The sequence below is a fragment of the Haliotis cracherodii genome, unplaced genomic scaffold (assembly GCF_022045235.1).
Source record: "Haliotis cracherodii isolate W230 unplaced genomic scaffold, xgHalCrac1.p SCAF_5, whole genome shotgun sequence".
Taxonomy (NCBI): Eukaryota; Metazoa; Mollusca; class Gastropoda; order Lepetellida; family Haliotidae; genus Haliotis; species Haliotis cracherodii.
This window is the reverse complement of record NW_027266308.1, coordinates 31,415,729-31,440,422: the sequence shown is the minus strand read 5'-3', so window position 1 is coordinate 31,440,422 and position 24,694 is coordinate 31,415,729. Positions and strand designations below refer to the sequence as shown.

Below are 24,694 nucleotides of genomic sequence, written 5' to 3'. Positions count from 1 at the left end.
TTTTCCGGCGTAAAAGGCGTCCGCTATACCTTTAATATTTTTGCTGCATTTTTTAGTAAATGTCAGATGAGCTTGTTTTTGAATAATGATGCTTGGTGCTGTTGAAAACTAAATTGCTAGCTGTTTATCATGTTATATGAAATATCGAATGCTTATTTCACAGATTTTATCCTGGTAGTATGAATGTTTGTATTAATCTTGCAGATGGTTGTTTAAATGAAATATTTACAAGTTGTTGAATATATATTTTTGCAAACAACGACGTTGTTGGTCGTTTTTCATGCACGGGATGCTTTAAATCGGTATAATGAATTTATCATCGATACTAAAGCAACCTATTCCCATAGTAGATACCATGTGAAGCAAATGTAAGCAATCCTCGGCTGTTTTTTGTCAGACCACGAGTTCAGGGAGACCACGTACTGTTCCACAATATCGATTGGTTTTGTTTTTTTCTGGATTCGTGTCCTTCATGCATATAGATACATGCACATAATTGAGTTTTCAGTCGTATAGTTAATGGTGTAATATAAAGGAGCTATACTTAAGGGAATCCGTCATTTCAGATATAACATTGAAATGACCATCTTTGCTGCACGAGACACAGTTGCTGAACGCAGATAGCAAACCACTCAAATTTTGCACATTGCACATGCATAACATGCCGTCAACTGTAACACATCCTGGTAAGTGGCATGTGCCAATAAACTTCATAGCCACATTGTATATTGATCGGGAAGAATGGAGGAAAATACATCCAAAGTGTACATGACTGAAAATGACTGAGGCTGGCCAATTACAGGATGCAGTAGCAAGACACTTTGATTAATCAAAAAGTGTGATATACCGACAGATGGAACACTATCGGCAAACGGGTGGGGTCAAGATTAGGTTGGGCAGGGTAAGGCGGTATTGATAGGTACGTGTAGAGGAACATTCATTTCTGCACCAGAGCTGAGGAACAACTCCAGGACTGCCACAGGAATCCGACTTAATACGTCAACGATACGAAACAGACTGAAAACTGCGGGTCTGAAATCGAAACATCCTTCTATGCGCCTGACTGTGGCACAGAGGCGCCTCAAACAACCGGTGGCACAGCCGCTTGGAGGCCGTCAACAGCCGCATTAGAGACACGCCATGTGTTTGACGAATCCAGATTCCTTGCATGGCTGGTATCATGTTGGACAACAGGACGGATCTGATGATCGTGCAAGGGAACATGACCGGTCAACGTTATATGTGGACCAAATGTTATGCCCAGCGCGCAGGTCAGCGCTTGAGTTCCAGGTTGACAACGTACGAGCGCACAGAGCTCGTGTTGCAGTTTACTGTCTGAGACAGCAATGTGTCCGACATTGTCCTGGCCAGCCCTGTAATTGCCACTGGAGACAATCTGGCGTCTGATATCCAGTATGCCCAGTAGATGTCGTGTCTGCGTCGATGCTCTCGGGGCGTGGACCAGATATTGAATACACTATGAATATTTAATTCCACAACGCCATTTCTTTACAAACAATTTCGTAATAAATTTGGGAGTTCCCTTAAATATTGTTCCTCGTCTATCTATGCAATGGTTAAAATATACTTTAAAAAATAAAACATGGTCTCAGCAAACGCTTCAGTTCGCTACAGAGATTCACAACTTAGTCGTGCCAGGATTTGATGATCGTACTTTCGAATTCTAGATTTTTCGCGATTATGTTTCTTGGTTTGTCAGCAACATACATCCAAGACCTCTCCGGCATCTAGCTGACATGCTGAACCCAACCCACTTAAAGATACCTTATAAGAAGTAAGTTCAATGATTTATTTGGGGGCTGGGTGGGCTGGGATTTTGTATCGAGATTACATGTTCTCAGCTTCAGCGGCAAAACCAGATATTTTTTTTTATTGAAAAGTATTAGCCTGAATTTTCTTTAAAGAATAGCATCTTGCAACAATGTCATTTTTGTGGCAGGCTATTTCTTCTTTTTTTTACAAAGGTCTGAAGCATAATTATTTTTTTCAAGAATTTTCAGCGACTATATATTTTAGCTCCGTTCATTCCAGGTATTATTAGTTAGCATCCACCGATCTCCGTGTCATGCATATAACCTGTTCAACATGATTCATAATTATATATTTTGATCAGTATTGTCAGAGATATGGAAGGAAAGCATAAATATTGACCTATTGTCCGTTTCGTTTTAATATATGTTTCCCACTATAGTTTAAAATAACACTTTGTCATCTATCAGTGCTTTCTAAAATTGCATCTTGTATTTCAATTTGGCAATTGATATCCCTCACACATGCAGCTTGCTGAAAATCAACATCTACGCGCCGTTGGCAAGGTGCGTGTGCTGCAAACAGGAATGACGTAAAACGAAGTTGCCAGACATTTTAACCTTCATCGAAACACAATACAATTATCATATCTTTGGAGACACCTACTCATCACTTCCCACGCCGCCGGCACGTCAACCATATTCGGTTGGTGCGTTTACGGAATCGGTTCCAAACTGCCAAATTAACCGCTCAGACAATTCGACCGCCGCCCTGGTCTAGTGGTAAAACGTCCGGGGCCCGGGGTTCAATCCCCGGCCGCGTCATACCAAAAGACGTTAAAAGATGGTACTTGTTGTTACCCTGTCTGGCGCTCGCGTTTAGGGGCTAAAACAAGGACAGGTCGGCTCGGCGACAGTATACTGTATCTGAGTGGCGTATTCGTGTCGTTAAACTGAGGCATGGTATCTCAGTGAGCTAGCACTATAAATCGGCATCAGTCCTGACCAGTACAAGCAACCACACACACACACACACACATGCATACATGCACGTTGCTATGTAAGTGCAATAAACCCAATTTCACCTCACCTCAGACGATTCCCGGGTTGAGACTAATTAGAGACAGAACCGCACGCAACGCAACCGGTTGAAGGAGCACAACATCTGGTTTCGACGTCTAGTGATACGCCCAGTTTTACTTCTACGTCACCGCCAGGCACACCTAGGTTAGTGTTGACAGCATCTGAAGTTCAGAAGACAAGACTGGGACAGTATACTGTTCAGAGATGAGTCCAGGTTTCATACTGACAACTGTGATGGTCGTGCAAGGGTCTACAGGCGTCTCGGGGAACGTTTTAGCGACATTGCGTTACTCAGTGTCGTCAGTTTGCAGGGACATAGCATCACGTTGCAGCAGGATAATGCCCGCCCACACGTGTTGTAACCGACATTTTGAGGCAGCATAACAATGGCTGCACTGCAATTGCCGGCTGTTTCTCCAGACCTCCCCCTTATAAAACAAGTCTGGGATTAGGTTGAACGACGCCAACGGCAGGACCAAGACGCAAGCTCCGTTGGGTCAGTCTTTGGTTGCTATTTGCAACTACATCCCCTGGCTGTTTTCAATAACCTGGTGTCTTCAATGCCTGTATCAACGCAAATCGTCGTCACACTTGATATTGACATTGATAATTGCGTTGTTACACCAAACCTCTTTTACAGCGTGTAGCTCTCTTACCAAGGACGTTTTAACATTGATAAGACGGAAGGACAAAATATTATGTTATTTTCAATAACATACCACTTACACTACTTTACATGAAGTTATTTTTCTGTTAGGATATATACGAGGGGTTAATAATAAGTTCTGAACCCAGAAAGACTTGACCTTAAGACATTAAAATGAATCCCCTTCAACATTTATACACATTTGCCAACGATGTAGGAGGGATTTATCTCAGTTTTGTAAAGTTCTCCACAGCTACTATGACCTCATTGTCCCGAGTCCAAATGGGTTCCAATTAGAGCTTTCTTCGTCTGCGGGAACAGATGGACGTCTGACGGAGCCAGATCAAGAGAATTGTGGGTGCTCATGGAGTTCAAAGCCACACTCGTGATATGTAGCGAGGACGACTGATATATGCAAAGGCACAATGTCCTGACGGAAGAGCACACCTTTTCTCAGCTTATCACGTCTCGTTGTCTTAATTTCATCCTGTAATTGTCTCAAAAGTGCATTATATGATCCGTATATTTTTCTTTCCTTTTGGAAGATAGATCACTGACACCCTCGGCATACCAGGACAAGTAGGCCACAACCTTCCCAACTGATGGGACACTCTTTGCCTTCTAAGCTGGTGGTGATGTCACTGTTTTGAGTGTTCTGGACTCTCCTTGCCACGCCTAAACTGTCATAGCCATCTTTCTACGGTTGCATAGGAAGGGGTGAAATACTCGTACCGCAATGGATGACTTTTGACGTGGTCAGTTTGCTGCAAGTACTTAATCACTGCACACGTTTTTCAAGTTTGTCCTTTTTCCAAAGGTCACAAACCCCGGCATCACAGTAAAACGATTGGTTCAATTGACTCAGGTTGTTGTGGATATGTTTCAATGATAGCAATTAGTGTCCACAACAAAGGATTTCACAATGACGCAATTCACTCTATGTGAGGCTCAGAACTTATGGACCAACCCAGTACATTTAGTGATGGTTTCGTTATAAACTCAACCTCATGCAGCTGAGTGATAATCTTAGAGCAGAGTCAGAAACAAGTGGTTGTAACGTGAGCAACGACGCTCACCGCCCAGATCACACGTTGTTCTACTGTTTTCTGTGAGAGCTTTTTTGCCACTATATCCGTGGAGGGATCTCAGAGTTGTTTCTGGCATTTCCCTAAAGAGGTAAAGTGTATGGAAAAAGTTGTCTACAAAGTGACCCTGTCGTGAATAGCTCAAATATTGCATGATGCTACTGCCATAAATTGAAACATTATTCACGCATTCACACAAAGTCACCCAAATATAAAAGAATGCAAACACCGTTTTAATGACTACAGCTTTTGCAGTGCACTTAAATTGAATGAGGCAATTTCTGTTCCCTCCTCAATCCTACTAGTTAGTATGTTGATGGTGATTCATCTTCCCGAGGCAAGAGAAAGTCCAGTTTCCACCCTTGCCGAACTTGGCTGGAATTACTGGGCTCGATCGTTGCGCCACCAGTGGCTATTTCCAATTATGTCCCTTCTAAACTTCTCCTGTGGACCAATCAGATTCCACCTCTCGTATCACTTGCGTTTGCTTCACACAAAATGGTGGCGCCCAATCAGGACGATCTGATCGATAATCAAGATCTATATTGTGATAAAACGGGTCTTACATCGCGAAGTGCATCAAATCACGTGAGCACCTTGATTAAAAACATGAAAGGATTTGGAAAATATCCGCTGACAACGAGTTGGCGGTGCACATGCTTTGCAAATCCTGCAATCGATCGAAATCTGCACGACAGTTTACGAATCGGATTTTGATTTCGGTGCGCGATTTTGAATGGACTATCCATAGACTCGTTAGTCCAGACAAAATGTAACTCCGTAATACCAGCCTAGTTCGGCAAGGGTGGAAACTGGATTTTTAAAGTCAGTGAACTCTCTTGTTTAAGGGAAGATGATGGTGATTAGACAAGGCTGTTTGACCAGAACCTTATCACATGCACAATACAGTACAGATTCTTGCAATTCTCCAGAATGCTTGTAATGTTGTCATAATGTACAATGTTTGATAACTGTGTCAGCTCGGTCATAAGGATACTTCTGAAAATGCTCACGGCAAGTTTATTTCATTAGTAAGTACATGTCTTTGTGTACGTAGTAAGAGCAAACAGTACGAACTGGTGCCGAATCCATTTGACTTTATGTGGTTCAATTCATTTATTTCATTCTCTAGTGTCTCTGCCTCTTCAAACATACTTAGATATGCCAAGGAGATGGTATGTACTTGGTAAGTTTAACTTCTACTGTTACTTGAAGGATATTGGTGGGAACCATACTTCATGAAACACAATACAATGTAATAGAACCAGGAACAAATGTTTTATTACTGGTACATTCAAATAAAAAGAATGTCAACATTTCAATCACTCTGATTCTCAGTTATGATTACTATGTATGTTATGATTACTAAAATAATTGCAAATGCTACTGCTGTAGGATATTCTAAAACATTAAAAATATTCCTAGAATTCAGAACTACCAGAAGCAAATCTCATACAAGACATATCTTCCTTCAACAGGTACCATTTACAACCCAGTTGTATATAGACCCAATGTCTGGTCAAACTTTATGCAATGCTATCTAATGGAAACTAGAAACTTAGTCTGACACAATCACAAGACCAGGTGGTGTTGACCTGCCACTAAACCTGTCCAGGAGAGTTGCTTGCTAGTTTCAAACTGCAGAAACAAAACAAATTTGAAACAGGATTATTTTCCCTGTTATATTGCATATGTTTTAAAATTGTCCTGTGTTCCTAAACATTCATGTAGCTGCCCTTGGATTTCAGCGTCCTGTGATGGGATTTGAAGCTGTCCCTACTGCATTCACTAACAGTGAATTCCCAAATTGATGTGAAACTTACATCTGTGCTCAGGTCTCAAGTTGGGACCATATATGTTATTCAAATTGTTTTACTGGAGCCTCGGCAAAAAGTATTAAGATACACATTTAAAATGCAAAGTTTACTTAAACTTTATCTTAACTCAAACATATAAAAGTCAGAAAGAATGTGTGTATAGTCAGAAAGAAATGCTAACATTTGTGACTTGTACAGTAACCATGGTGATTTTTTGTCACAAAACAATATATCATATGACTAACCATGGTTCGAGGTAGTCTTGTGGGTACCCAGGTCCTACTCAGTACACATCTGACGCAAGTTACCTGTCCCAGCCCTAAAATACATTCCTAAACCGATTAAGACATTCAGAGCATAACAATGACTTAAAAAATACAGATAGAAACTTCTTCAAGATCCTAATCAAATTCAACTCCTTTTGCAGCTTTTCGTTTCCGACTGGTTGGGTTTAGCACACTCATGCCTGTTTTCTTTGGCTTTGCCTTTGCTGGATTTGCTCCTTTCTTGGGTCCAAGATCGAACAGAGCACTCCTATCTCCACCTGCTTTCTTCTGTGCTTTGAGATTTGTAATTTGCACATTTGCAGCATTTAGTTGCGAATCAAGGTCAGTTACTTGGTCAGCCAAACGGAATAGAACTGTCTGAAGTTCAGTCCTTTTATCTGCTGCCTTAGTTTCATAGAGATCAAAGGTGAAGGCTGAAGCTCCAGTTCCCACTGTCAATGTCACTTTTGTGCCACTTCTTGAAACGGACAGATTCCCTGATGCAAACCCATCTCTGAAAATATATATCATAAATTAAACAAACTGACTTTGCAACTAAAATCAATGTCTCAGTAAAACTAGATGTCTCAGTAGAAATATTGTCAAATGCAGGAACGTTTCCTTAAATCTCTGGATAAGATTATGATATATAAAACACTTTGTTTTTATGTAACGGAATTCTTAAATGTTCATGTAAATGATTCATGATATTTCACAAATGGTGAGGTGAGGTTAAATTGTGTGTGTGTGTGTGTGCACGGTTTTATATGTCCTGACTAGTGCCATTTTATAGAGCTAGCCCACTGAGATACCATGCCGCACCCCACTCAGACACAGTACACTGACTCCAGTCCTTTTTTTTTTAGCCCCTTAATGTCGAGTGCCAGGCAGGGTAACTTTCATTTGGATCAAGGTTTCAATATAATACATCACTGCTAAAAAATAAGGTTAATCCTAGGAGGCAAAATCTTTCGAGGTGAGGTGAAGTGGGGTTTAATGTCGCGTCCAAGAATTGCACTTATATAGCGATGTGCATGCAAATGTGTGTGTGTGTTTGTGTTTGTGTGTCTGCGTGTTTGTGTGTCTGCATGACTAGTCCGGACTGATGCCGATTTATAGAGCTAGCCCACTGAGATACCATGTCACATTTTAACGTGCACACCTCACTCACAGTAAACTGACTCCAGGCTGACCAGTCCTTTTTTTAGCCCCTTAATGCCAAACGCAAGGCAGGGTAACAGCAAGTACCATCTTTTCACGTCTTTTGGTATGACGCGGCTGGGGATCAAACCCTGAACCTTACGCTCTCCGGGCAGACACTCTACCACTAGACCATGGAGGCATCAAAACAAATCCTATAGTTTGCACCTGCCTCATGCAGTAGCATCACACATGCGTAGGGTGTCATTCCTGATTTTGACACTTTCAAGGAAGGTTGATCTCAGTGGACCATTATTTCTGTCAATCTTATGGGTTCTGCTTTTACAGTTGTGATTTACTTGAATTCATTCATTGTTTGTGAACTAGCAATTCAGCGTTAGCAATCCCTGAAGCATCCATGGGCTTTTGGGATGCTGGAAACTGGCAGTGTTCAGCGTCCAATATGTTCAATGTATCCAAGTCTGTGACTAGCAGACTATGGAACAGGTACTAACAAACCCAAAATATTGACGATCGACCCCATTCCAGTTGTCCGAGGTCAACGACAAGAGTACAGGATTGATTGATCCGAAATTGGGCTGTACAAAATTGAGTTCAAATGGGGATTCAAATTGCTGTAAACTCATCAGGCCACTGAGTACAAGTTACTGGTCAGATGATTAGAAATTGTCTACAAGCATGGAGATAAGCTGCTTGCTGTGCAAATCTTAAAAATTGTAATATTGCCAACAGACATCAATGGTCAAACAGGGTTCCCGTCGCTGGTCACTTGCCATGTTATGAGTCCTGATTCACTTTGCACTTCCTTGCTAGGTGTGATAGTGTCTGGTGACGTTGAAAATGAACGTCAAACCAATGTAAACCTGAGAACTCATGACAGATTTGGTGGTGGATCGGTTATGGTATGGTGTGGCATCACTATAACTTAACGAACCCAACTCCATATTGTACAAGGAAGGGTCCCTGAACAGTACTATAGGGACAACATACTAACACCCTTTGTTGTCCCGTTTGCAAGGCTTGTGGGACAACGTTTGGTCTTTCAGTGCTCACCATGCAAGAAATGTCAATGCTCACCTTCAACAGCACAACATCCATAGAATGCCATGACCAGCATGAAACCCAGACCTTCCCCCCATTGAGCATGAATGGGACATGATAGGGATTTAACACCGGCCACACAGTCTTAACTTGGCCAAGTGCTGCAAAAGGAGTGGGACAGACTCACTCAAATCACCGTTGTGAGAGTCATAACACAGTATGCCTCATCAAGTGAATGAATATTTGACATATTGTGGAGGTATTACTCACAAAATGTCAACTTTGAATTTCCCATTCTACCTTCAAATCATTGGTGCTCATAACATCTACTGTCATATTTCACTACCAGTAGTAGTGAGTGAGGGAGTTGTATTTAAGGCCGCTTTTAACAGTATTCCAGTTATATCACAGCGTATCAGGTTAATGTGGGAGGAAAGCCTGAAGAGATGCAGGTCTTAGATGTTTACCCCTTTTTTGAAACCCACGAGCATGGGTATGGTGCTGACAAACCTAGAACCATAACCTGGGCAAATCGGGATTCAAACCCACAATCATAGGTTTCTGGCATGCCCAAGGGACGCAACTCTGGACTTCGAATTGCGGCGTCTTATGCGACTGGGCAAACCGTGCCCCCCTACCAGTTGTAATGTGTTTCCAATTCGTTCATTATTATCATAAACTTTCACTAGAACCTAATATCTCTTACAATTTTGGAACTTTTATGCTATTTCCGAGTATCCTGTACTTTTTTTAACAGCCAATGACGCTTTACTAGCGCCCATCGTAACCGTAACCGCAACCGTGGTAAATCGACCAAGAATATCATACGAAAATCTGGAATAGAATAGAATTTATGGACATGACATCGTTATATTCATTACCTAAATTTTGTCAGGAAGGCACTCATAGTATTGACACCGCTTAGATCTCTGTGTGAATCTAACTCGTCATAGTCGAGCTCCAGTCTCCATACATCTACACCATCGGTTACCGACACAACCCAACTTGGGTCAGCAAGTCTCGTATAGCAAAGAAACGCATTCTTTGCATTTCTATATACTCTGTGCAATTCTTCAACTTTCGCTTCTGTAATCAGGACTGCAAAATCTGACATCTCTATTCAACGTCACCTTCGGGTATAAAAAAAGGGAGTAGAAAACCCAAACAGTGTGCCTTGCTGAAAAGAGTGTTTGCATTTCCTACTTTCGGATTGTTATACTTTCCTTCCGACAAGTATTACTCGTTAATGCTCTCAAGTGGCTCTCGGATGAGAATTTATTTTTTCTTTCTTTAATGATATGGTTTCTTTCGAGCCGACTGCAAGATATTTTAAGTTGGTCAACGTTCACAACACTGGTTAGTAATGACAGACTGAACAGATAGTTTATGATTTAGAGTTTTTCTTTTCTATGATTTGGTTTGGTTTGTTGTTAACGTCGCACTCAGAAATATTCCAGCTATATGACGGCGGTATGTAAATAATGGAGTCTGGACCAGACAATCCAGTAATTGACATCATGAGCATCGATCCACGCAGCTGGGATACAATGACATGCATCAACCAAGTCAGCGAGCCTGACCACCCGATCCCGTTAGTCGCCTCTTACGACAAGCATAGTCACCGTTTACGGTAAGCATGGGTGACCTATCTTCACGGGTCTTCTCTTCTATGAACGTATATTCTTGCATATACTTTTACATACCATTCCATGTCGTCACTTTCATAATGTCCAATTGTCTACATGTTCTTATTTGTGGTTGTATTAATAAGTGTCTTATCTTCTCAGGTACATATTTTCAGGTATCATTTTTCTTTTTCCGTATTTTAGTGCTAATCAACTGTGCAGTATGAACTGAATTTACCTTGGGATTATAATGTTTTATCTTATTTGTTTATTGTATAGATATAAAGTATACATTGTATTAGTTTCTATTTATTTGCCTTAAGATATAAAACATACAAAATATTTACTTCCATATTAGAATGTGGCCATTTTGCCTTTGGGTTTGTAAAACAATTTAACGTTTTCACACTCCTAACACATGCTTTTTATGATGTCGTTCACCCGTGGGTTGGCAGGGTTGTTGTTTTCACACATTTAAGCGACTCAACCTAGATACTGGAAATGGGCACCGCTGAGCGGGAACACAAATGTACACTTTTATATTTATAATGGTGCCACTTTGGTTTGTGGTCGTATATATTTACACATGATATTGTATTTCTATTATTTCGGTGCACTTCAGCGAAAAAACCCGTATGTCTGTCTGCTCTCCCAACCAACACTTTCGGAAAACTGTTTATTTGACACATAATCACTAGACTTCTGCTTAGCAAGGTATGACAGAAATGTGAGTGTTAGGTAAATAGTTTATAACAAAACAGGTTCCCGGAAGTAACCGTCTGCTAAAAATAACACCACGCATGCGTACAGTAGAAATATTTTTGTGGCGGTAGAAATGGCTCGTTGAAACACGTCTGAAAGCGTACGATCTGTCAATAATTTTCACCAGGAATCATGGCTGACAAGACAGCCCCGACGTCTCAACTGAGACTTCAGTGGGTGTATGGCTACAGAGGCCACCAATGTCGCAATAACCTTTTTTACACGGGAAACAAGGACATTGTTTACTTCGTTGCCGGCGTTGGCATCGTGTACAACGTGAGAGAACACAAGCAGAGGTTTTTCTTGGGACACGATGACGATATTGTCAGGTATGCACAGATACACACTCTTGGCAAGAATCACGGACTTTATTTGAAGGAGTATTGACTGTGGGTTTGTGGTTTATGTGCAAACTGATTTCATGTTATTCTTGACTGCACTGATCAATAATTCCCTAGTGATAGGCTAGCCTGAAGCATAATAATGTGTTGACATCTACACTAAGCCTGGGACTACCGGCAATAACACATGAAAACTTATTAACTATTTTGCAAAATGTTTTCATGCTAGGCCTGTGATAGTTTGTTATTTCAAAGTTTATGTTGGTCATTTTGCTTAAACATTTAGCCAAAATAATTGAAATACACTTTGAAAAGTAAGTTTATACATTTAGCTGTTCATGTTTACATGTTATGACATGTACATGATGTAGATGTGTGGATTTACCTATGCATTGCAGTACTTGTCAATATGTCATGACACGTATGATCCCTGGATCTGCCAACTTTACTTTTGTTGTTGAAACAATTCACTAGTATGTTGTCAGCTGGTTATCAACATTATGTTATACTTGACGTTTAGATATGACTTGTGTTTGATTCCCAGTCAGGATTCATGACGTTTTGTGTTTGATTTCCAATGTTTTGCGCTACTCGTTCTGTCCTCATTGTTAAAGTAAACAGCAATTATTGGTCTTAAGTTTTGTCAGAACATCACTTACATGTTGAGTTTATTTTCCAGCTTGGCACTCCACCCTGATCGCACACTGGTTGCGACGGGTCAGATAGGCAAGAGTCCCTACATCTGTGTGTGGGACACAGCTTCAACTGATACAGTGTCAATACTCAAGGAAGGACATCAACATGGGGTGTCTGCAATGGGGTTTGACAAGGATGGAAGTGTGAGCCTTTAGTTGTGTCAATCTTTCCATATACATGTACCATTAGCTTTCAGCTTCCTATTAGGGATATATTTGTTAAAATGACAAACCTAATTGTTTTCAATTTCAAGTGACTTCAGTTTAGTTTATGTGGAATGCTAGTATAACCAATGATAATTGATAACTAAATATTTTCCACTCCACTCCAGTGTCACATTGTTTCAGAAGGGTTATTGTGTTAGGTCTGTTGTGGCAATGTATCATGTTAGCAGGGTAACTTATATCAGATCAAAGTTTTGTTACCATGGTTACTCCTCATTACTTAATAACATGAATAACTTGGAACGATCAATGATATGTCAACTTACCAGGCTCAAGTATATGAAATTATAAGCATGATAAATGCAGGGTTATACCTTGACTTACAATAGTGGGGAGTTCAGGGTATTATCTTAAATTAACAGGAGAGCATTGATGAGGTTTTACTGTCATGTGTTTTAATTGCATCCTTTGTATAATACATTCCAACGGGTTAATAAGTTTCTTTTGACATGTTTGAGGCCCATCTTTCTGAGGCAAGAGAGTTAACTTTCTATAAAAGTCCAGTTTCCATCCTTGTCGAACTAGGCTGGTATTGTGGAGTTATATTTTGGCTGGACTAATGAGTCTATGCATAGTCCAATCAAAATCGCTAAACAAAATTGAAATCTGGTTCGTAAACTGTCATGCAGAAATTGGTCAATAGCAGGATTTGCAAAACATGTGCATCGCCAGCTAGTTGTCAGCAGATAGTTTCCAAATCTTTTCCTGTTTTTAATCAAGGTGCTCAAATGATTTGATGCATTTCTCGATGTTAGACACGTTTTATCACAATATAGATCTTGATTATAGATCAGATCGTCCTGACTGGGCACCACCATTTTGTTTAAAGCAAATGCAAGTGGTATGAGAGGTGGAATCTGATTGGTCAATGGGAGAGGCTTACAAGGGACATAACTGGTAATAGCCACTGGTGGTGCTAGGATTGAGCCGAGGAATTCCAGTCTAGTTCAGCAAGGGTGGAAACTTGATTTTTTTAGTTTTGCTGTATCAAAATTATCATTGTTTGATGGAAGTTACCAGATGATTAATGAATTCACTGGTCACCCAGATTGGATTGCCCACATTGGTATATGTGAAGTTTATTCTTGGTGTCTCCTAGATACAGGTTTTCTTGACACTTTTATACTGCACTGTGTATGCTAATTGTCATGTTTCTATATTTTAGAGGCTGGTGTCGGTGGGGATGGACCAGCATGCCACCATCAATGTCTGGGATTGGAGGAAAGGGAAAATCATATCTACTGTCAGAGGTCACTCCGACAAAGTAAAAGACTCTACATACACTTATATTTGACAAGACTTTGAACATGATGAAAGATATATATATATGAGCTCAAGATGATCAGGTTTTTCATCGATGCATTTGCAATGTGGCTAAGGCAAAAGAATCTACATCTGTCATTTCAATGCAGGGTCAATTTGAAATACAGTAGCAAATTTCATGACAAAAGTTTCATTGCATCCTGAAGTTTTATGTATGGTTGCTCCTGACCATGACCATGATGACAAGTCAACTATCTGAGTAGTCAGGGGGCACAGGTGGTCCGGTCTTGTAACATGACACGTCACTGTGTGTCACTGAGGCATACAAAAAACCTATGATTGTGTTTTTAGATCAAAGATTCTCTCTGATAAAGTTTCTAGGTTTGTCAGCATCAACCCATGCTTGGGGTTTCACCGAAATGGCAAGAAACTAAAACCTGCTTCACTTTTGTGTTTCTTCACACACCCCATTAGGATTCTGGGTTGGAATAGGTTCCCAGCCAGCTATGCTGGTCGTACGAGGCTACTAAATTTATCAAGTGGTCAGACTCTGTGTCATTGGACCCTGACAGTGTCTGGTCCAGACTTGAGTATTTGCAGGCCACCACCATGGTTTATATGCCAGTAGCTGGAATATTGTTGAGTCAGCATTCGCAGGGATTTATGTAGGATTCTGAACTAGATGCCATTAGCAGGCAAACTGGGAAGATCTTGTTATTTTGTTCTAAATTTGGAGTTTTACAGCACTTATTTCACAGGCATTTTAAGATTTTATTGTAACATTGCATTCAATGTAGAAAATAAGTGCTCTTTCTCTTTACTGATCCTGTTATCAGTAGAATACAAGTCACTACTGGAAAGCCATCACATTAGTTATAACTATGTTAACATGAATTGGAACCTATGATCATGATCATCTATAACCATACTAACTCAAATGTTGTTCAACCCTACTCACACTCTGTGCAGGTGTTTGATGTCCAGTTTCACCCATTCCAAGACAACACCATTGTCTCATGCGGTGTGAAGCACATCAAGTTCTGGTCTCTGTGTGGCAATGCTCTCACTGCTAAGAAGGGCGTATTTGGTAAAGTCGGGGAGATTCAAACCATGATGTGCCTTGCCTTCGGACCCGACAGTCAGACTTACGCTGGAACATTAAGTGGAGACATCTATGTCTTCAGAGGCAATACTCTGGATCGAGTTATTGCTGGTGTACATAATGTATGTTTTCCATTAAAATTATATATATATTATTTCTAAATGTCTTCAAAAAGTGAAAATGTTTTTTATTTCGTAATAAAACCTTGAACCCTAATTAATAAATATGAGTATTATTTCCCATTATCAATAATTGATGAGGAATTTGGGAGTAATTTGTGTTCAGTATTACATATTCTGAAAGTCCTTGACCTATGTCCAGGGCCCTGTTTACACTCTGGACATGTCAGAAGAGGGATACTCATCGGGAGGAAAAGATGGTGTGGCCAAATTCTGGGACCCAGACTTCAAGCCAATCACCTCGGTCAACCTTGTGAATGCACCTGAAGGCTACAAAGGTATTGTTGTGTGTTCTGTGTTAAATCTATTTGCAACTTTGTAATATCTACTGGTATGGTGACTGCTATGGCCTAACTGATTTAATTCTTCTGCACTTGCAGTAACTGTCAAGAGAAACTGACCATGCTCACTTGTTTGTACATATGATAAATGATTAAAAAAATAATGATAATAAGTGAGCAAGTTACTTGCCCTTTTTCATAATATTGTGTGATTCTGTAGGTATCTGCATCAGGAGCATCTGTTGGCGTGGAGACAGGGCACTGGTGGGGACCCAGGACAGTGAGGTATTCGAGATGCAGGTGAAGGATAGAGACAAGCCACAGTGCCTTGTGCAGGGACATGCAGAGGGAGAGTTATGGGCCTTGACCGTTCATCCCAGGAAACCCATCTTTGCCACAGGGAGTGATGACCAGACTCTACGGTAAGTGTCACTCCAAACAGTATGACAGTTTTTCTCCCCTGTATGGCATGTCAAATTGGAGCTGTGTGCAATGTGGTCAATTTGAAGGGTTCCAGATTTGCCATGGTGATGAGTTTTTAAAGAATTTGTAACATGTTTGTAATAATCATGATAAGGAAAACAGGGATTTAGATAAGATGATAGATTATGCCCCTGGCAGGCAAATTGGAAGAAATTCTTTAGTGTATTCAAAATTGTAACTTTTAAACTTGTCCTATCTCACACTTAGCAAATCTTCCTTTCCCTTTCGATCCTGGTGAGGAAACACTCGAGAACAAAGTTTCCACCTTCAAAAAAACATTTCGCCCGACCACATCCCAGCATCCCCATGATCACCACCTTATCAAATGGGTCACGCACTTGTAATCCTATGCGCAAAAAGACCTGATCACCTGACATAACCTGCCACATCATTCTCTTTCTCATCCCCACAGTGTACCCGTGAAGATATGGGGTAGACTAGATCTTCAGCAACCCATGCTTGCCATAAAAGGCGACTATGCTTGTCGTAAGAGGCGACTAACGGGATCGTGTGGTCAGCTCGCTGGCTTGGTTGATGCAAGTCATCAATCCCAATTGCCTGGATCTATCCTCATGATATCAATCACTGGATTGTCTGGTCCAGACTCGATTATTTACAGATGGCTGTCATATAGCTGGAATATTGCTCAGTTTGGTGTTAAACAACAAACAAACAAACAAACATCATCACAGTGTAGAGACATGTCTTGAGTTTTTAGAGTATATATTCTTTTTTTTAAGTTATCTAAGCTTAGTTGTATATCTAAGATAAAAAAAATAATAGTCTTGGTTCTCAGGCACTACCTGCATCATCATAAAGTCTGTCGTATCTTTCGTTTTATTTGTTAGTTTCAACAATAAACATCTTTAAATATTCCGCGCCTTGAACACATGCCCCCAGCAGTGAAATGCTACAATACTCAAAAACAGTTCAATGCAATATGGCATGCAGTTACTTCCCTTTACAAAGCATCTCGTGTTAAGGTCATGACTGCAAGGAGTTTGTGTGCTTGTTTTGCCATTTGGAAATTTGGTGAATGAAAACATGAAATTTCCGATAAAACATCACTAGACATGATAAATCATAAATTTGATGGTATTTCTGTACTCTATGCTGGACAATTTTTTATATGCAGAGATTAAAATTGCATGTGTATTTGTAACGTAAATAAGCCAGAAATAGCAATCAGCTGTTCACACATTTTCTCCCCTATCTATCATGTGTATGGATGATTTAGTTTAAAAAATACTTCATATCATGGCCAATATCATAACTGAAAAGAAATTTCAATACAGTGATAGGAAGACCGAAGACTTTGTATCTCCAATGACAAATGTTTGTTTCAAGGCGACTTCATAGTGACATGATGTGATTTGCCCATCAGTTCATACACAATTTCGCTGAAATTAATTTATTAACAATTGAATGAAATCTTGAATAAACGCAATATAATGGATTACAAACGTAAGTCCAGATACACAATGAACACTTTTATATCCAGATAGTGTAATAACAGGACTAACTTGTATACTTCAGTACAGATTATTTGACATGTTTCTTCCAGTGTTGTGTGCTGAGGAGAACATCTTCGTGTTGTGAAATAAAATCAAAGCCCTTTGTATGCGTGTACACACTTGTAGTCCAGCGTCAGTCAGATACTGTATTCAAGTATTTTACTCATCGCCGAATACATGTATGTAGGGTGGCTCTTTCCCAGGTTGATTGCACACAACTGTTTATTTGGATACATACTAGTTGAACAACAAAAAACATCGCCTGCCTGCAGTATATTTTCAAAAGCCATTGCCGGAGATCCTATTCTTTTATTTATTTAAGCCTTATATCCTTAAATACTGCCCACCCGACCATCCCTGCATCACAGTAGCACCAGCCTGTCCGCTCTAAGAAAGAATGATGTGACTGGTTATGTCAGGTGATCAGATCGTTTGATGTCATAGCATACCATGGTGATGCTGGGATGTCTTCAGGTGAAATGTTTTTGGAAGCTGGAAACTTTGTTCTAGTTGTTTCCACACCAGGATCAAAAGTAGAAGGAAGAAATGCATAGTTTGAGATAGGATAAGCATATAAATACCGGAATACGAATTGGGAAGTTTTCAATTCCAATTTGTGAAAATTTCAGTGACATTTTAGACTTGGGGCCAAATATCAGCCTCTGAGCAGATCTACATAAATCCCTGGAAGAAATAAGTTCTGCTATTATATCATTATGATCATATAATTGGCCAAAAGCAATTTGTTTGCGTTTTTTTCCTTCAAAATTCCCGCATAAATTAAATGAAAAAAACCCAGAAAGTATATTATTGATAAGTTTTGCCACATCATATCAAAGAAACATGTCATCGTGTAGTATGGCTGGGCCCTCATATGTGAAGTCAGAACCCTTAGAATTACATAATGAGTGTAAACGTTTTTGTGGTAGAACCCAGGCAGAATATTTCAAAATTCTTGTATTTTGTTTGTACAGTTTGTGGAATATGAACAACTTTGAGTTGTTGTCCAAAGCAACATTAGACCAGAAAATCCGCTCCTGCAGCTTCGACAATGAAGGGCAGCACATTGCAGCAGGATTTACAGATGGTTCTTTCATGGTGCTAAGATCAAGGTAATCCTTTCCTTGTTATCTCTACACTGATTTTCACAGTGTGTAATTCTCAAGATGTTTTGTCTAGAAATACTGCAACCCATGTTACCTATGTAAAAACAAATATGTATATCGCAAGTTTTATGATGATGTACTTGTATGTTTTACCTGAGGGTACTTCCCTGAAGCTCTGTCAGCTTATTCAAATAACTTCATAAAATTAATAATCGGAAACAGTTTATCTGAAAGTAACATGAACACTGCACAGAATCTGACATTAATGTGAAAACTGGTGAACTAAATACAGTATACTCAAATACTGAATATTTCAAAGTAATAGACACTTGCTTTCAGTCACACTAGATATATGATTATTGTAAATTTCCAGAGACCTGAGTGAAATAGCACATATCAAAGACAGAAAGGAAGTTATCCATGAGATGAAGTACTCGCCATGTGGCAAGTTTCTGGCAGTGGGCTCCAATGACAACTTTGTGGACATCTACTCAGTGGAGCAGCGTTACAAGCGGGTGGGCACCTGCTCCGGGAACTCCAGCTTCATCACCCACCTGGACTGGTCTGAGGACAGCAAGTACCTGCAGACAAACAGTGGTGCAGCTGAGAGGCTCTTCTTCAAGATGCCAGGTAGGCTTTAACTCTCTAATCATATGAAAAAAACCCACTTATTCTTAACTTCTTTTGAGCAGTAATTCCACAAATGTATATGGGTTATGTATTTGTTGTATGCCTTTGTGTTTGGTTATTATTTCCAGTAGATTTTAGTTTTACCATGTGGACTAGAATATGTTGATCTTTCTAGATCAGAAGAATTCTGCTAGACTGTGACTTCGAACAAGTGGCCAGGGTTTTACACGATGCAGAAATGAGCTTCCAGAATGCGCAAATGTATGAAATGGACGCAGCAGACAATATATATTGCGTCCCAAGGGATAGTAGTCTTTTTGAATGACTTGTTTATCATCAAAATTTGTTAATCCATATTGAAGGATCCAGATTATTGGAATTTCACTGTATTGTCAGGACAGAAATTTGTTGCAGTTAGTCATAAATGGAGTTTATTCAGATCCTATGTTATTTTTGTCAACTTCATTGCTGTCATCAGACATATCTATCTGACCCCTGTGTTACAGTGGGGAAGCAGGCAACTAACAAGGAAGAGGTGGGCAGCATCCACTGGGGGACGTTCACTGGCGTTCTCGGCTCCGAGGTCAATGGCATCTGGGAGAAGTACACTGACACCAATGATGTCAATGCGCTAGACTCCAACTTTGGTGGAGAGGTTGCTGTCACTGGGGATGACTTTGGGCTTGTAAAGCTGTTCAGATTCCCGTGTTTGAAGAAAGGTGAGTGTTTGCATGTGACCTGTTTCTATCATGCCACAGTTACAGTAAGGAATACTCAGTTGTTTTCAGTAACACGCACGCACGCACACACACACACACACACACACACATCTCTCCTCCCCCCTGTTTATGCCTTGATGCAGGTGACAAAAGGGAAGAGTGAATGTTGTTTTACACCATAGTCAGCAATTATACAGCTTTATTACAAGGCCAATGAACATTTGACATACAATGGGGTCAAGGTGTCAATAGAGTAAAAACAGAAGAAAATAAAGTGATCATGAGGAAGTCATTCCTAAAAAATAAGTTGCCTTTTAATATCGGAGGATGTTAATTTGAATTTGCATGTGTATTAATTAGTACTGTTACAAAACGGCTTGTTTGATTTTCAGGTGCCAAATTCCGGAGGTATGTTGGACACTCTGCACATGTGACTAATGTTCGGTTCTCTGCGGATCGTCATCACGTGATATCAACAGGTGGAGCTGACCATGCTGTGTTCCAGTGGCGGTATCTACCGGAGGGCGCTACTGATGATGACTTGCCAGAACAGCTCAATGGTAACATTTGGTTATACACCTAATAAACAGTCACTCTGACAAGTAGAATATCCAATAAAATACAAACCTCATATGAATCATTTGCCACTTGAATATTAGTTTCATTTTGTACTATTGTATATATATAATAATAGGCGCTGTAGTTGGCTGCCCAGGGACAATGGAGTTTGTTTAGATAAAGTGTGTGATCTAATCAAGCAGCAAATCGGCCTAGCTTTGTGCTGTGTAGTTTTAAGATGGTTCTGTAATCCAATTGGTTGGACACACACATCCTCCATAAGGGTTCCTGTAAAACAACAATAATGGGCCTAAAGTAAGAGAGGCCTGTTTGGATACCCTACTGCAGCACCCTGCACAATCAACCCAACAAACAAAGCAGCAAGTCCTTATATTCCTCGCTAGCTGGCCTATGACCATGTCAAAGGGCACAATTTGCAGCTTTATAATTGAATAACCAATCAGCTGGCAACTGATCAGAACCATCCATATCCTAACGCTTTGGAAATCATACTAGAAAATAAAGCTAAAGATGTATAAAAATGCCAGAAAAGATGGGAAAATATTTAACATGCCAACTTATGTGCACAACAAGAGAACGAATGTGCTACAAACCAGTTATGGTAGTTATGTAAATATGTCTGTTGAAATAATAAGGAATGTACATTATGAAAATTTAACTTACGTATTCTCATTCCATTACAAAGTTGAAAAAGATTTTGCCACATATTAAACAAGAGCAATGCTATGGATAGCCTAAGAAAGAGGAATATATATTCCTGGTTATGTCACTACCACCATGTCCTTTTCCACAGCATACGTTGACTCCAACAGTGAGGCAAGTGACTCAGATCTCTCTGATATTGGTGAGATTGACTCGGACCTGGAACGTGAGAAGCAAGTCCGATATGACCGAAATCTGTACAAAGAAGACACCAAGAACTTCAAGAAGTTGATGAGATCAGACATGAAACCTGGTGATAAGAGGAGCAGTGGACCCACAGACAGCCTCAGGCTGGAGTTTGTCCATGGGTAAGAGCAAACTGGGCCTTCATACTTTGATATTCCAGGCTGAATCATATGGGTTTATGAGACATAACTGTTCTCTTCGCTCAGGGGCGGTGGGGTGGCCTAGTGGTTAAAGAGGGACCTCATCACATTGAAGTCCTGGGTTCAATTCCCCCCATGGTTACAATCTGTGAAGCCCATTTTGGGGGTCCACAGCTAGCCATGACATTGCTGGAATATTGCTAAAAACGGTGTCAAACCCAACTCACTCACTGACTCTCTTCTCCCAATTTATTGAGGGCATGGATGGTGTAAGATGAAAGATCCCATATTTTGGTATAAATTCTTAGTTTGAATCCAAGATTCACCTAATTATGATTCTTGGTCTGCCTGTGTCAACGCCATGCTTATGGGTTTAATCGAAGTTGTTAACAGCTATGACATGTCACTTTGGGCTTTCCTTCCACATTAAGCTGACGAGCAGTGAAATCTCGTAAATTTGTTCATTTAATGCAAACTCACAAGCTCTTCACTAAATGATACAATGTTAAATGATACACCTGATCATGTGATTATGTCTTCTAGGTATCGAGGATATGACTGCCGCAACAACCTGTTCTACACACAGAATGGTGAGATCGTGTACCATGTGGCCTCTGTTGGTATTGTGTACAATAAGGAAAAGCACACCCAGAGGTTCTACACACAGCATACGGATGACATCCTCTGCCTCTGTATACACCCCATTAAGGACCTGGTAGCCACGGGACAGGTGAGAATGTATTCATTCTGTCAAACACATTGACAAACACGTTGACTTAAGTGATTCATACCACAGATTCATGCCTGCATTCCACAGCAAAAGTCATGTCATGGCTTAAGGTTATGCATAATCAGATGCACAATCATCATATTCTCTTTCAGATTAAATCCTCCTTGGGGCACTTATTGCATTTTCCTTGCTCAAGAAAATCTACATGACATAGTTGTAACCATTTTCCTTAATAAAAAATGTTACCACACAAAAAACTTGGTTTTTGTATGATATACAACCACCCTTATGGGGCCTCACCCCCTACGGCGCCTCACGCCAGGGGGAGCAACTCTCACCCAAATCACTTTCCTTATGTCATCTGTAAGAGACAGACGGGCTGATTTTTCACACAAGACAAAATAAGAGAATCTATCGTTCGACAAGAACCATGGCTGACCAAACTGTATGTATGGTACTTTTCTTTCATTGCAAAGGCATAATACCTTGCATTGTAAAGTTATAGAGTTGTATTTAAACGCCATGTGCACGGTACATTTGAATTCAAATGGCCGTAATGGCGTCCATATTGTAGTTCCACGGGCTGATACATGTAACACCAAGGCCATTAGAAATGGCTTGGGGTTTTGTTATATCATACAGCATTTGTCTACAATTTTTTCCTTTACAAAAACCCAAGGTGGTGTGTTAATTTATAAACTACACTTACCTTTTTTACCTTAGTGCGTAACACGCCCTTTGGTGTTATAATTATACTACGACATTGCCTATTAGTATCGCGTTACAAATTGCATTCTACATTATGCCTTTGCTTCTAGTTTCACAATTTATGCACTTATCTTTCCGATCTTTATATCACACTGATACACTTTAATACCCTTCCCGCCCACCTCAGAAATTACGGTCTTTTTTACAAAGACCTTCAAACTGTGTGCGGGTTGTTCTAAGACAGGCACGAACGCCGCCAAAAATGTCTGGGGAGGACGGGCATGACCCACCTACGATGGGTCATGCCGGATATGCATTGCCTTTACCCCCCGGGGCCCCCAAAAAGAGACAAGTTGACTTGCTCCACTTTAAAGAGGTCTATTAAAGAGGTAGATATCAGATCTTCTAAGACCTTTCCTCCTCCCCCCTCCTCATCTAAAAAGGGTAAAAAAGCTGCCGAGACTGTCTACCCCGCTCTCCGGGGGCCGGGGGAGAAGGCTTGAGGGTCCCCGTAGTAAGCACTGCACCCTCTCCTGCACTGTCTTTGGCAGACTTTTCTGCTTTACTTAAGTCGCAGATGGCGTCGATGATGGAGGAGGTGAAGTCTCGGCTCCAGCAGGAGCTTCGGGCTGAGCCTTCCCCATTGTCGGCGCCGGACGCGGCTTCGAGACCTTGTGTTATGCCCGGCATCGGCCGAGGCAGACCACTTGGTCTCAGGGACGATCCGAGGTCGGGCTTGGGCTCCGGCTCGAGGTTGCTCCCCAGCGGAGGGGTGGCGGGCGCCGGCCCATGCACTACCGACGCACAATTTTCCCTAGCGGAGCCAGACGCCTCTTCCGAGGCCGAGGCTTCCACTAGTGGATACCTAGCCCAGAGCCAGGTGGGTTCCCTTGGTCTTGGGGACGACTCGAGACCGAGCTTGGGCTCCGGCTCGAGGTCGCTCCCCAGCGGAGGGGTGGCTGGCGCCGGCCCGTGCACTACCGACGCACAATTTTCCCTAGCGGAGCCAGACGCCTCTTCCGAGGTGGGTTCCCTTGAACCCCCGGCACCGGGACTCGGCTTCGGGCCGGGTGCAGAGGCACGTGTGGGAGAGGATTGTCCAGGTACTGCCTCAGGTGGCTGCGCCCATGCCAGAGTCGGAGACCCCCAACTTGACTAAGGTCAAGCAGGGCCGGCGGTTGCCACTCTTTTCGGTGTGCGGTGCGGAGTTGAAGGCTGCTTACATATGCTTCGAGGAGCAGTATCAGAATGCATGCCAACAGCTCCATGTGTCCGTACACTCCGCGTATCTGTCGGCTGTACAGAGGGAGTTAGCAGGAGAGGGGCCGGCCGGAGTTGACCGCGCAACTAACGGAAGTTCAGTCACCTTGCGCGGCACGCTATTCGTAGCTGTGCCTTGCAGATGATGTGCGCTGTTATGGGCATGCGCAGGCTGTCGGTATCTAAATACTCGACTTCCACACTCCAAGACCTACTTGCTTTGCCGTATAAGATGGGTGCCACCCTCTTCCCTGGGGCTCAGCAGGTGGTCCGAGAGGCCGCTCAATTGTATACTTCCATCAAAGACTCCTTGTTGGAGGTACCAAGCGTTAAAACCGCGGAAAGCAGGCCTCTCCACTTGCCCCATCCTACGCTGACGCACAGGGTCAGAAGTCCACACCTGCTTGGAAGCAGCCGCTTCCGGGGAGGAGCAAGAGAGGCAGGGGCCGGGGCAAGGCAGCTGGTCGTGGCCCGAAGAGCTCCAGGTGGACCAACAGTCGCAAGTTAGGGTCCACTGCCTCAAGCCGGATGTCCCCTTAGGCGACCGACTGGCTCTATTCCTGAAGGAATGGGAGACAGTTACATCACAATCCCCG

General features: G+C 41.4%; 2 protein-coding genes across 2 annotated transcripts in view; one reads left to right on the top strand and one right to left on the bottom strand.

Annotated features, from left to right (window-relative positions):
- Positions 1-5,842: 5,842 nt before the first annotated feature.
- On the bottom strand, positions 5,843-10,057 carry LOC139443137 (protein PAXX-like). The gene is made up of 2 exons (XM_071224085.1): positions 9,750-10,057; positions 5,843-7,180 (listed from the first exon to the last, which is right to left on the bottom strand). Exons 1-2 carry the CDS (start codon positions 9,980-9,982, stop codon positions 6,802-6,804), a joined length of 612 nt encoding a protein of 203 aa, XP_071080186.1. The 5' UTR covers positions 9,983-10,057; the 3' UTR covers positions 5,843-6,801.
- Positions 10,058-11,331: 1,274 nt separating this feature from the next.
- The window catches only part of LOC139442329 (echinoderm microtubule-associated protein-like 6), a 43,338-nt gene continuing 29,975 nt past the window's right edge, over positions 11,332-24,694 (top strand). Inside the window, exons 1-12 of the mRNA XM_071223125.1 lie at positions 11,332-11,584; positions 12,276-12,435; positions 13,682-13,780; positions 14,749-15,003; positions 15,203-15,338; positions 15,562-15,763; positions 18,313-18,450; positions 18,818-19,074; positions 19,581-19,793; positions 20,186-20,353; positions 21,166-21,382; positions 21,944-22,130. Coding sequence (XP_071079226.1) covers positions 11,388-11,584; positions 12,276-12,435; positions 13,682-13,780; positions 14,749-15,003; positions 15,203-15,338; positions 15,562-15,763; positions 18,313-18,450; positions 18,818-19,074; positions 19,581-19,793; positions 20,186-20,353; positions 21,166-21,382; positions 21,944-22,130 — 2,229 coding nt within the window. The 5' untranslated portion in view covers positions 11,332-11,387. The remainder of the gene's footprint in view (positions 11,585-12,275; positions 12,436-13,681; positions 13,781-14,748; positions 15,004-15,202; positions 15,339-15,561; positions 15,764-18,312; positions 18,451-18,817; positions 19,075-19,580; positions 19,794-20,185; positions 20,354-21,165; positions 21,383-21,943; positions 22,131-24,694) is intronic.